At 34.2% G+C, this 13,982-nt stretch overlaps 1 protein-coding gene across 1 annotated transcript in view; it reads right to left on the reverse strand.

Moving 5' to 3' along the window:
- Nucleotides 1-13,763, reverse strand: part of LOC149160279 (methylesterase 8-like) — a 49,729-nt gene extending 35,966 nt beyond the window's left edge. The window contains exons 1-3 of the mRNA XM_089434567.1: nucleotides 13,695-13,763; nucleotides 12,679-12,909; nucleotides 11,810-11,953 (exon numbers count right to left, since the gene is read on the reverse strand). Of these exons, the coding sequence (XP_089290693.1) occupies nucleotides 11,810-11,953; nucleotides 12,679-12,909; nucleotides 13,695-13,763 (444 nt within the window). The remainder of the gene's footprint in view (nucleotides 1-11,809; nucleotides 11,954-12,678; nucleotides 12,910-13,694) is intronic.
- Between the last annotated feature and the right edge of the window lie 219 nt (nucleotides 13,764-13,982).

Here is a 13,982-nt window from a genome sequence, read left to right on the forward strand (position 1 = left end):
ATTCAAACTGATTAGGGCTCCCCATGAGTACTTGCTCATATTTTCCCTACTAAAGTGATAAACTGATATGAGACATGTTTGGGACACAATTTTGATTATTGGTTCTATGAGAGGCTACCTCTCAGAGAAACCATTAGAATAACATGAAATCATTAAGGTTAGGGCTTCAACATTAGCACAAGGTGACCAGGGTAGCTTGTTCTAGGGTTTCATCATGCACGAAGATTCCAAAGTAATCTTCCCTTAGGTTTTGAGCATGTGGAAACAAGCATAATAAATATTATCACATCATCAAAGGTTCGAAGGTCTTCAAGTTTTTGAAAGGTCATGTGGTGGCATGTAATAAAGAGAAAATGTAAAGCTAGGTCAATAATGAGTGTATGCTATGCAAGAAGATGAATGTATAATGTAATGCAACATGCAAAGCTACAATGCAGTGCAATGATAGAGAGATGAGATAAATCAATAGATTGCAATAAAAGAGTTATGTAATGCATATGCAGAGAGTTTGTGAAAGTGATGCAAGAACATAAATGCAAGCTAAATGCATAATATCATGTAGCAAAATAACTTCCTACGATAACAAAAGCATGACAAAGAATATCTAAACCTTAGCTATAAAAGCAAAAATTAAGAAGAAAACCCTAATTAGAAAACTCAGACAAGTAAACCTTAGTTAACAAACCCTAACTAGCCTAAACCTGAAACCTTAATATAACTAGAGAGGAAATTAGGTCATGTGAAATCAAACTTCCAATGTAGCCACCACAATAGTTCCCAACCTGCAAAAACAACAATGCTTACTTGTGGAACCTTCATAACAACAAGAAGGTCATGTCTACCTTCAGGAAAAAGTTCCAGAAAAGACTGTTCAAGGCAAGCTACAATCCTATCCTGGTAAACAAAATTACAAATTTGAAAACCATGATCATCCAACCATGAGACACATTCATTCATGCTTAGCCATAAATTCAATGCAAGTGAGGCAAGATGTCGCCTCATTGCAGAGGAATTTTCCGCATAAGATCCTTCAATCCATTCAACAATATTATCATGATATTGAGGGTGATTAACTTGATGACTCCTAAACTCCCCTTTGGAAATTGAATGCCCACACTTAAGAATATCATTAAAAGATGATGAGGTGCGTGCTAGATATATGGACCGAAAGTGAAGATCAAAACTCTTCATTGTTAGCTATGGGAATCTAAGGTGTTGATATATATGAACAGGACAATAGTATTTCCAATCCCTAAGGCACTTGAAGGTATAAGGACACATGCGTAGTATGATCAATGATAGAAACATATGCCCGTCCCTTGCAAATGCATGTTGGTGGTAATGCCTAATAGTACATTATGACAACAACCTCCTTACAAAACCTAACGTAGTCAAAATGAAATTCGAAGTGGAGTCCTATCCATTAATGCATGATACCTCCATTTATCACACCGCGAATTGTAGAGGGATAAACTTGAAGTCACGTGAGACTCTTGGTGCATCACTGAAACAACAAACACCCTTAAAACCCTAATGCAGTAATTAGGTTGGAATTTGAGACAAAACATGGTGAATAAATGCAATATGCATTACATGAGTATATAGATTAGTAGGGTTCAATAGAAATGAGTAATGGGAATATTGACCAATCAAAGCCCGATCGTAACCCTAATTTCCCGAGGTGGGTGGAGGGGGACCCAAAATTTTGAATATGCCCAAAATTTTGGGTGTTGTTGTAACGACTACAACAAGTTCATAGAGTCGTTGGTTATAGGATAGGTTATAACTTATGGATAACTATGTATTTGATTATGTTGTGGCCACAACCCCACCCAAATAATTTTTTTACAAAAGATATGAGGACCCTTTATGTAAATTTTGGTCATATCAGTCATTTCATGCTTTGATTTTGTTAATTTTGTGATATTTTTAATTTTATCGATTTTACCCTTTGATTATTTCATTACATGTGATTTCTCCCTAGCTTCTCAACGACTCAAATTTTGCCAAGTTTGGATTTACGGTTTGAAAATGGCGCTTGTTCAAAGTTTGATTGATTTTCACTGCTTAGGCTTAAACATGTAAAAAATGTATTTTACTTTTATTTGTAAATTTAATTAATTTAAAAAATGTAAATATTTCAGATTGGAGACTTCTGTGAGTCATGATTTAAGCAAATATCTTCCGAAAAAATCCCATTGAGAACTTGAGGTCAACGCGTTTCGAACCGCTACTGAGGTTCATCATCAGGACGAAGTTGGAGAGAAAGATCAATGGACCTAATATTTATAGCAGAGATGCAACGGTAAAATTATAACAGTCACTAAGATAAATATTATAAAATTCAAATGGAACCTTAAAGGATTCTAACAAATAATTAAAATAATAATTTAATAATTATTTATTAAATTATTTTTAGTTTTATAATATTATCACTAATATTAACTAACTATATCAAACCATAAAAACAAAAATACTCAATCCTAATACTTATACATTTTAATTCATAAAAATATTAATAAATAAATAATATTTATTTATTAATATTTATCCATCTTAACAATAATACCTATTCAATAGTAATAACAATAATAATAATAATAAGGCAATAAAAATTACAAATAAAATGAAAAAAATAAAAAAAATAAAATGAGAAAATATAAAATTAAAATCAAAACACATATAAAAAATTGGATAAACACAGAAAAATAGAACCTAGAAAAACAAAACCAAGACGAGGGAAGGACATGAAGCAGGGGAGAAAACAAAAGGGCTTAGGAATAAAGGGAAGGGACCCACGAATTGCTGATCTTCCACCCATCATCCCTATTAAGAGTATTAAATCTCTTCTCAATTTTGATGGATTCCCTTAATTTACAGTGATGGAAATGATCAACCTTAGCAAGGAACTTGGATTCCTCTAAACAAATGTGGTGTTTTGTGTTTTAAGCACGTTCTACTAGAGTAGAAGAACGAGTCCTACAGTGTCTAAGGTCAGTTGCGTGCTCTTGAATCCTATGATATATGGAACAACCAGTCTCTCCAATGTAGGGGGTTCCATAAGAACATGGAATCAAATAAATACCCTTCATGTTTTTAAGATCCATATGGTATTCTTGAGAAAGGGTTAATTTTTTCTCTTGCTCCAAGAAAGATCTCGGTTGAAGATATCATCTGCAACATTGAATATGACATCAATGACATGCCTAATCACATTAAGGAGGTCATTATGTAGGATTGCTTCGTTATTCTTAGGAAAGATAAGCCCCATAAGGGAAATATTAGCAAGTCAGAATTCAAAGCACGTAAATTTTGAAAAGGAACCCCCACATTATGGTCCTTAAAGCTGATAAATGAGGGGCGGTGGTGATTTTAGATAGAGATGATTACCGGAGAAAAACGTTGGATCACTTGTGCAATAGTGGGAGCTATAGAAAGCTCGATAAGAACCCCCTTAAGAAAATTTGAAAAGCTATTTCCTTGGCTATCAAATCTAATAAATCCATGAGCTCCATAAGTCACAAGCTTATCAAAAGCAACCCTATCACTCCTAGAATCTATGGGATTCCTAAGATTCACAAGGAAGGATCCCCTCTTACACCCATTGTCAATACCATAAGTGGGCCTACGTATCTCCTTGCTAAATATTTAGCTCAGAAACTTAAGCCTTTGGTTGGTAAGTCTAGTTCTTTTGTTAAGGATTCTTTCTCTTTCGTGAGTGAGTTAAAAGAGGTTAAATTTGAGCCTGGTGATATTATGGTTAGTTTTGATATTGTTTCTCTTTACACCAACATCCCTATTAATGAGGCTGTTGAAGTAATCAATCACATAACTGACCCTGATACAACTAAGCTTGTGGATATTTGCCTTACCTCGACCTTCTTTAGCTTTGAAGGTGAATTCTATGAACAAACTTGTGGGGTAGTGATGGTTTCTCCCCTTTCTCTTGTTGTTGCGAACCTGTTCATGGAGGATTTTGAATCTAAAGCTTTAATTTCTGCTCAATTTAATCCGAAAATATGGAAAATGTTTGTTGATGATACTTTCATCTTATGGCCCCATGGTCGGGAGAAACTGGATTTGTTTTTTCAACATCTCAACAATCAGTTCAGTTCCATCAAATTTACCATGGAATCTGAGGTGAACAAAATCTTACCCTTCCTTGATGTGCTTATCTTGAAAAAAGATGATGGTTGTTTCTTTCACCAGGTCTTTCGTAAGAAAAACCACACTGAACAATACTTACATGCAAAAATCCCATCTCTATCCAACCCAAAAGCTAAGTGTTCTCAACACATTAGAAACTTGGGCTTTAAGGGCTTTCGATGAAGAGTATCTTATGGATGAGAAAACCCATCTCCTTAGTGCTTTTAAGATGAATGGTTATAATAGGTTCCAAGGTATCAAAGTTTTTTTAAATGCTAGCCAAGGTCTTAGGACTAAGAAAGAGTTGATTAAAGTGGCCTCTAGTGTCCAACTTCCCTTTATGCAAGGGACCATAGATAATATTGCTTGGATTATTAGGAGGCACAAGGTTGTTTCCACCTTTAGACCCTTAAAAACCATTCGTGGCTCTTTAAGATCCGCCAAAGACCTTGTGGATCCTAAAAACATGAAGGTTGTTTATTTGATTCCATGTTCCTGTGGAACCACTACATTAGAGAGATTGGTCATTCCATATATTAGAGGATTCAAGAGCATGGAATTGACCTTAAACACCGCAAGACTCGTTCCTCTACTCTAGCGAAACATGTTGAAAAGATAGAACAACACATTTGTTTAGAGGATTCCAAGGTCCTTGCTAAGGTTGATCATTTCCATCACCATAAATTAAGGGAAGCCATCGAAATTGAGAAGAGATTTAATACTCTTAATAGGGAAAATGTATGGAAGATCAACAATTCGTGGGTCCCTTCCCTTTATTCCTAAGCCCTTTTGTTTTCTCCCCTCCTTCGTGTCCTTTCCTTGTTCTAGTTTTGTTTTTCTAGGTTCTATTTTTCTGTGTTTCTCCAATTTTTTATGTGTATTGATTTTAATTTTAATTTCATTTAATTTCTAATTTTTATTGTCATTATTATTATTATTATTTTTTAATAATTGAATAGGTATTATTGTTAAGATGAATAAATATTATTTATGTATTAATATTGTTATGAATTAATATTAATTTAATAATGATTGTTGTTTTGAATTAGTATGTATAAGTATTAGGATTAAGTAATTGTGTTTTTATGGTTTGATATAGTTAGTTAATATTAGTGATAAATATTAGAAAAATAAAAATTTAATAGATAGATTGAAAATAATTTAATAAATTGTTTATTTTAATTATTTGTCAAATTTTTTAACATTCCATTTTAATTTTATAATATTTATCTTAGTAACTGTTATAATTTTATCATTGCATTTCTACTATAAATATTAGATTTGTTGATATTGCTCTCCAACTTTTTCCTGATGATAAACCTTAGTAGGGGTTCCAAATGCCTCGATCCTAAGTTCTCAATGTGATTTTTCTAGAAGAAATTTGCTTGAATCATGAATGACAGGAAGCCTACAATCTGAGATTCTACAATCTGAGATTCTACAATCTGAGATTTTATCCCTATAGGGAAGGGATGTTGTAAACAAAGTTCGTGTTTTGAATGAACGCGTTAAAGGTTGAGAAGAAGATGCAGATCTAATGTTTCTTAAACACTGTAGAGATGCTTCGATAATCCTTGTTTTCTCCACGATAAATCACAAGATTAATAGATTTAATAATTATCATATTTTTTTGAAAGCTAGTGTTTCCCTTGTTTGCTCTGAGATTTGTTGGATGAGAAAGGATTTGGATCGGTTGTCCATTGAATTACTTGCTCTACATCTAAATCTATCCAATTCTGTCTCCCCTACTCTTTGGTCTAAGGCGGATGCGTGTTCCACTCTAAAAGTCGTATGCAGCCAAATTAAAGTAGTCTAATAAATTTAAAAAGGTTTGTGAGAAGGGTTGGTCATCTTCCAATGAGTCTTACTCCCAAGATCAAATTTCCAGAAGTAGGATCAACGAAGATTAATTATCAGCTCTCAATTCTTGGTTAAGAAGCAAATTGGTCGGTGTTAGTAATTGTTATTCACTAGCGGTCTCTCCTGCTTAGTCTTCCAGCGTAAGTTCCAAGAATTTCGACCCCGTGATTTATTTGAAAGTGGACTTTAACGCTGATAAAATTAACCATTGCTATCATTTCTATGTCGTCTCTAGACTCCTTGGTGTTGTCCTCCTCATCTTCTAGCATTCTTCCTTCCCTGGCTAATCTCGTTCTTCCTCTCCCCTCTGTTGGCAAGTCTTTCTTCAAATCCGCTTCCTCTGAACCAATCAACATCATCCTATTTATCCCTTATTCCTCTTGGGCGTATCCTTCATCCTCTGTGCATTCTGATTGTCCCCTTTCTAAAGTAAAGAGACAACCTTTGTTAACCTATGCTTCTCATGATTCCCTTGGTTCCGTCTTCTAGGTTTGAAGTGGTCCGTTCTCCTCTATGTGCTTTCCCTCTGACTAATAAATTTAATTTGATTGGAATAAATGACATTTATAATAATAATATATATTGTGGAATTAATAATGGTAATAATATTATTAACCCTGATAATGTTGATTGCAATAAATGTTACGACAATATCAAATTTAATAATTGTAAATGCATTAATCCTAATAGTTCTAACAACAATGAAGATTTTAACTTAAAAAATGCTAATAATTATAATAACAAAAATATCTATATTAATTTGGATATCAACAAAAACAATAATAATCATAATCATAATAATAATTCTTTATCCCCCTTTTTAATAAAAGGGCAATTAATCTCTCTAAATTCTCTTTTGGTCTGTCGATCTATCGTCTTCTTGAGAAAGGGTTATTTTTTTCTCTTGCTCCAAGAAATATCCCTGTTGAAGAGATCATATGCGACATTGGATACGACATCAAGGAGTTTCCTGATCACATTAAGGATGTCATTAGGCAGGATTTCTCTGTTATTCTTAGGAAAGATAAGCCTCCTAAGAGAAATATTAGTAAGTCAGAATTCAAAGGCCTTAAATATTTGAATAGTAACCCCGATGTTGTGATCCTTAAATCTGATAAAGGAGGGGCAGTGGTGATTTTAGATATAGAGGATTACCGAAGAAAAATGTTGGATCACTTGTGAAATAGTGGGAGCTATAGAAAGCTCGATAAGAAACCCCTTAAGAAAGTTTTAAAAGCTATTGCCTTGGCTATCAAATCTAATAAATCCATGAGCTCCATAAGCCACAAGCTTATAGAAAGTAACCCTCTCACTCCTAAAATCTACGGGCTTCCTAAGATTTCCAAGGAATGAGCCCTCCTTAGACCCATTGTCAATACCATAGGTGGGCCTACGTTACTCCTTACCAAACATTTATCCCAGAAACTAAGCCTTTGGTTGGTAAGTCGGGTTATTTTGTTAACAATTATTTCTCTTTCATGAGTGAGTTAAAAGAAGTTAAATTTGAGCCTGGTGATATTATGGTTAATATTGATATTGTTTCTCTTTATAACAACATACCTATTAATGATGCTGTAGAAGTAATTAATCACATAACTGACCCTGATACAACCAAGCTTGTGGATATTTGCCTTACCTCAACCTTTTTTAGCTTTGAAGGTGAATTCTATGAACAAACTTGCGGGGTAGCGATGGGTTCTCCCCTCTCCCATTGTTGCGAACCTATTCATGGAGGATTTTGAATCTAAATCTTTAAATTTTGGTTAATTTAATATGAAAGTATGTAAAAGGTTTTTTGATGATACTTTAATCTCATGGCCCCATGGTCGGAAGAAATTGGATTTGTTTTTTCAACATCTCAACAATCAGTCCAGTCCATCAAATTTACCATGGAATTTGAGGTTAACAAAAGCTTACCCTTCCTTGATGTGATTATCTCAAAAAAAGATGATGGTTGTTTCTCTCACTAGGTATTTCGTAAGAAAAACCACACTTAACAATACTTACATGAAAAATCCCATCTCTATCCAACTCAAAAATTAGGTGTTCTCAACACATTAGAACCTCGGGCTTTAGGGGTTTCTGATGAAGACCATCTTATGGAGGAGAAAACCCATCTCCTTAGTTCTTTTAATATGAATGGTTATAATAGGTTTCAAGGTATCAAAGCTTTTCTAAAGGTTAAATGAGGTCCTAGGACTAAGAAAGAGTTGGTTAAAGTGGCCTCTAGTGTCCAACTTCCCTTTATGCAAGAGAATACAGACAAGATTGCTCGAATTCTTAAGAGGCACGAGGTTGATTCCATGTTTAGGCCCTTAAAAACCATTCGTGGCTCTTTAAGATCCGCCAAAGATCCCGTGGATCCTATAAACATGAAGGGTGTTTATTTGATTCCATGTTCTCGTGGAACCCCTTACACTGGAGAGGCTGGTCGTTCCATATATCATAGGATTCAAGAGCTTGCAACTAACCTTAGACACCGCAGGACTGACTCTTCTGCTCTAGCGGAACATGCTAAAATGATAAAACAACACATTTGTTTAGAGGATTCCAAGGTCCTTGCTAAAGTTGATCATTTCCATCACCGTAAATTAAGGGAAGCCATCAAAATTGAGAAGAGATTTAATACTCTTAATAGGGACGATGGATGGAATATCAACAATTCGTGGGTCCCTTCCCTTTAGTCCTAAGCCCTTTTGTTTTCCCCCTCCTTCGTGTCCTTCCCTTGTCCTGGTTTTGTTTTTCTAGGTTCTATTTTTCCATTTTTCTCCAATTTTTATGTGTATTGATTTTAATTTTATATTTTTTAATTTTAATTTTATTTTTTAATTTCATTTAATTTCTAATTTTTATTGTCATTATTATTATTACTATTATTTTTTATTTAATATTTTATTTTTATTTTAATTTGTTATAACTAAATAGGTATTATTGTTAAGATGGACAGATATTAATAAACAAATATTATTTAATTTTTAATATTGTTATGAATTAATATTAATTCAATACTGATTATTGTTTTGAATTAGTATGTATAAGTATTAGGATTGAGTATTTTTGTTTTTATGGTTTGATATAGTTAGTTAGTTAATATTAGTAATAAATATTAAAAAAATAAAAATAATTTGATAAATAGATTGAAAATAATTCAATTAATAGATTATTAAATTGTTTATTTTAATTATTTTTTAGAATCTTTTAACGTTCCATTTGAATTTTTTAATATTTATCTTAGTGACTATTATAATTTTACCATTGCATCTCTACTATAAATATTAAATTGTTGATCTTGCTCTCCAACTTTGTCGTGATGATGAACCTCATTAGGGGTTCGAAACGCGTCGACCCTAAGTTAAATGTTATTTTTCCGGAAAATCTTTGCTTAAATGTAAATATTATTATTCAATTAGTTTATATTAATTAAATTAATGATAAATTATTTAATTATTTCGTAAATTATGAATGATTTAATTTTCATTTTAACTAACCTACAAAACCACCAAATTCAAGAGCTTAAGTTTATACATTAACTATATAATAAACAAACCATATAATAATACCTACATTATAAATATTGTTTTATTATACAATAACCAAAATATATAAAAATAAAAAATAAAAAATATGTACATTTAAAATCCCAGATTTCAAAAGAAATTGTAAATTCAAGAGCTTATGTATATACATTAACTATATAATAAATAAACCATATAATAATAACTACATTATAAATATTGTATTTATTATACAATAACCAAAATATATAAAAATAAAAAATAAAAAATATGTATATTTAAAAGCCCGGAGCTCGAAAGAAATTGTAATTCATATTTTTTTGGTTCACCTGAGCTTGTTCCACTCCACGCTGACTAACCTCGAGGCATAAGACGTAATCCATAGGGGAGGGCCTTGTTTTGTTTAATTTATTACACTGTAAGGCATTCCCCTTTGAAATCAATTGCCCCAACTACCACCGTCTACTGATTTGTACCCTCCTATCAAATGTTAGACGATTGAAGTTTTGTACACCGTCATATTAATACTTAATAGTTACTTACTAGTTGAGACAAAATGGTGGGACACTGTATACATACGACCCTAACAATTACGTCAAAAACTGTATAACTCCCTTCCTCCCTTAAGCACAAATCAATGATGGCAGAGAGTGGCTCTTGCTTGCTTTCATTACTTTTTGAAAATTGAAAAAGCAGAGAGGGTAACCATCTGTCTCTCCCATTCTGTGCGACCTCCATTTGCACTCTTATCCTTACCAGGAGGGCTCTGCAACTATCCTCTGTGTAGGGTCTGAATGTATTGCCTCTTCGGGTGGTAGCTCTTGTTCATTAACCAAACCGTCCTCATGGTGATAGTCAGCTTGCAGACAGGTAACTCCCTTGATACACCATCCGCAGCACGGTAGCCTCTCAGCACGGTCTAGTGCAACACCAGCGCAACACCAACAACGCTCTCATTGTGACCCTTGCTAAGCCCTAAAAACACACCCACATCAGACAATTTCACGGATTAGTAACAAACTATTATATTACTTTTTATTTTTATTGTGTAACTGGAATTTGTTCGGATTTTGTTTTTATATTTTTGTTTCAAATTGGATTTGTTATATTTTACCGAGTGATGGCACCACCGTTTCCCCCATCGCCGCTTCTATGGTTGTTAGAGGAGATAGGAGGAAGACGAAAAAATGCAAATGCCCAACACTAAGATTACCGCCGTTGTCCCCATCGCCGCTTCTATGGTTGTTAGAGGAGATAGGAGGAAGATGGAAAAAATGCGAATGCCCAACACTAAGACAAGCTTAGAAGTAGCCATTGGTATCAAATAGAAAATTTTTATAAATTCCAAAAAGAAATGAAGCACGAATGAGGAATTCCAGAAATAAAGAAATGAAGCACAAATGAGATGAGGCTAAGGGTGGAATTGTAGGAATCCGATAAACCCCTCTATACAACTTTCAATCTTTTCCTCTGGTGAAGGTATATAATCTTTGTAATTTTTTTGTTTTTTTATTTTGTTGTAATTCTTTTGAAGGAGCATCGTTTATTCGTCATAACAGAAGGCTCCTAGTCCCATTGTAGGCGCGCCGATTACTTCTCCGGAGTTAATCAGAGTGACCCACAAAGTGAAACATGTTCTTCTGAGTTAAGGGTTGAGTTATTATGACCCAAATTTTTATTTATTTTTATTTTTTTTGTTATCAATGAATTCTTCTTTCAGGCGCAGGGTTCAACCCCAATTTTCCATCTCTTCCTCGAGTCTACAGGTATAATATTCGGTGAGTCCTCGTAGATGTGATTTAATTGGTATGTGTAGAAATAGTTTAACACGTTTTGTAGTAGGATCTTATTTTATATTTTAGTCATTAATCCTTGGGCATATCTAGCCCCAAAAATTATTTAATATTTAATCTTATCGCTCAACTAGAAAATCAAAAGGGGAGGATGGCAGGATGTTTAATAAATTGGACAAAACTTAGGTATTAATCATTTGTGGACATGGACAGGAACACAACATTTAGAAATAAAGGTATGGCCCCATTCAATTCAATTCAATTTTTAAGAAAATAAAGAATGAATCATAAACTTTTCTTGCGAATAGAATTTTTCCATGTTACAACTCTGGTTCGGCTTCACAATAAAGACATGTATCCTTTTCTATATTTTAACTCAAGTTCCCAAGGTTTGCATTGCTCGACAATATACACATCTTCAAAAAGCACACAACCCTACTCGAATCTTTTGGTAATAAAGTGGCAGGTTGAAAAGAAAGAAAATCGGCAACACACCTTTGGGTTAGCAGAGCTAAGGAAGCTCTGATTGTTGCAAGGAGTAAATGCAGACACAAAAATTGCCTTGGAGATCTTGGTTGGATACATCTCCATCACATAAGACAATGGGCATCCACCCAAGCTGTGACCTACAAGAGTCACCTGCCATACATTTTATGCAAAGAAGTCAATGCCCTTCAAAGGTCATAAGAAAATCAAGAATGAGAGCATGATGAAGCTCAGTGCTCTCCAAAAGTTAATTAATGTATAACAGAAGGTTTCAACTATTCTTACAATCTCATGAACCAGGTCTAAAAGGTCTTATCTAAGGTCATCTATCCCAAGTCTTCTAAGTGGTAAGTATAAACCCTTTTAGCCCATGTCAATCCCTAGGCCTGACCTTGAAGGGTTGCTTATTCCAATCCAGTAACACCTCAGTGTAACGAGAGAACAGAAATGCTACTTGAATTTCAGTTATGATCTGGTGAAACCTAGACCTCCACAATATAACATAGGAATTTAACAATAAAAGGGGATTTATGTTGGAGCTGAACTTAATTTAATTGGGAATTTCAAGAATATTTGAAAATTTGATAGATAGGAGTGAAGTTACTTGTTTAGCCTCACCCATATCCGCCAGATTTGAGAATGTTCCCAAATTCTACCCATGGCTAATCCCTGATCTTTTCCATCTCTGAGAAGGCCATAACTTTTATATAAAGGCTCATTAAGAATAATAATGAGAAGCATCCTGAAAACATGTAACATTCATAACTTGCATGGGACATCCTTAGTCATGTCATCTGTCATCATCTTTGATCTAGTAGTTATACAATTATTGTTCTCGATCCTACCAATTATTGTTAAGTTCCAGAGAATCCATTTACCTTCTCATCATTCCCGAGGTTGCTGATATAATCTAGCAGTGGCTTTGCATAGTGTGTAATTGAATTGATTTCATTTGTAGGGGCTGCCTTGTTTATCCCATTGGAGGTGAGATCCAAAGCAGTCACTTTGTGCCCCTTCTGCTTAAGCAGAGTAATAATTTTATACCAACACCATGCTCCATGCCCAAGTCCATAAATCAACACAATGTGCTCTTGGATTCCTTCACCTTGCTAACCAATTTCACCAAAAACAAATACTCATATCAGCTTATTATAGAACTCTAGTTCTATAGATCGGAAACTAGAAAATGAAAAAAAAAGAGGCTGCTGAAGTTTAGAGATTGTATTTCCTGTACATGAAAAGCAAGGAGAAGAATGACACCAAAGGCACCAACAATCCTACTCCATTGCAACACCATCCTAACTATAAAGCAGAAAACAAACTCCAGTGGCTAACTCCTCTCTCAAAATCTGTGAGAATTAGATACATATCTTCTACAAGAATTAGTCTTCTAAGCGGTAAGTATAAACCCTTTTAGCCCATGTCATCCCCAAGCCTGACCTTGAAGGGTCGCTTATTCCAATCCAGTAACACCTCAATGTAACGAGAGAACAAAAATGCTACTTGAATTTCAGTTCTGATCTGGTGAAGAATCCATTTACCTTCTCATCATTCCCGAGGTTGCTGATATAATCTAGCAGTGGATTTACATAGTGTGTAATTGAATTGATTTCATTTGTAGGGGCTTCCCTGTTTATCCCATTGGAGGTGAGATCCAAAGAAGTTAATTTGTGCCCCTTCTGCTTAAGTAGAGTAATAATTTTATACCAACACCATGCTCCATGCCCAAGTCCATAAATCAACACAATGTGCTCTTGGCTTCCTTCGCCTTGCTGACCAATTTCACCAAAAACAAATACTCAGATCAACTCATCATGAAACTCCAGTTCTGCAGATCGGAAACCAGAAAATGAAAAAAGAAAAAGAGGCTACTGAAGTTTAGAGATTGGATTACCTGTACATGAAAAGAAAGGAGCAGAATGACACCAAAGGCACCAATAATCCTACTCCATTGCAACACCATCCTAACTGTAAAGCAAAAAACAAACTCCAGTGGCTAACTCCTCTCTCAAAATCTGTGAGAATTAGATGGGTATCTTCTACAAGGGAGCATAGGTTCTTAAATATAATTGGTAAAGGAGAGAAGGGGCCAAGAGAACTGTACACAGAATATCTCAAACCGAGTAGGAACACATGAAAAGTCAAAGTCAATATCGTAGAAAATCATTGGAGGATGTGAGAA

This window comes from Pinus tabuliformis, chromosome 5_2, assembly GCF_031772625.1.
Source record: "Pinus tabuliformis cultivar Carrire ecotype Pingquan chromosome 5_2, CPIR1, whole genome shotgun sequence".
Lineage (NCBI taxonomy): Eukaryota > Viridiplantae > Streptophyta > Pinopsida > Pinales > Pinaceae > Pinus > Pinus tabuliformis.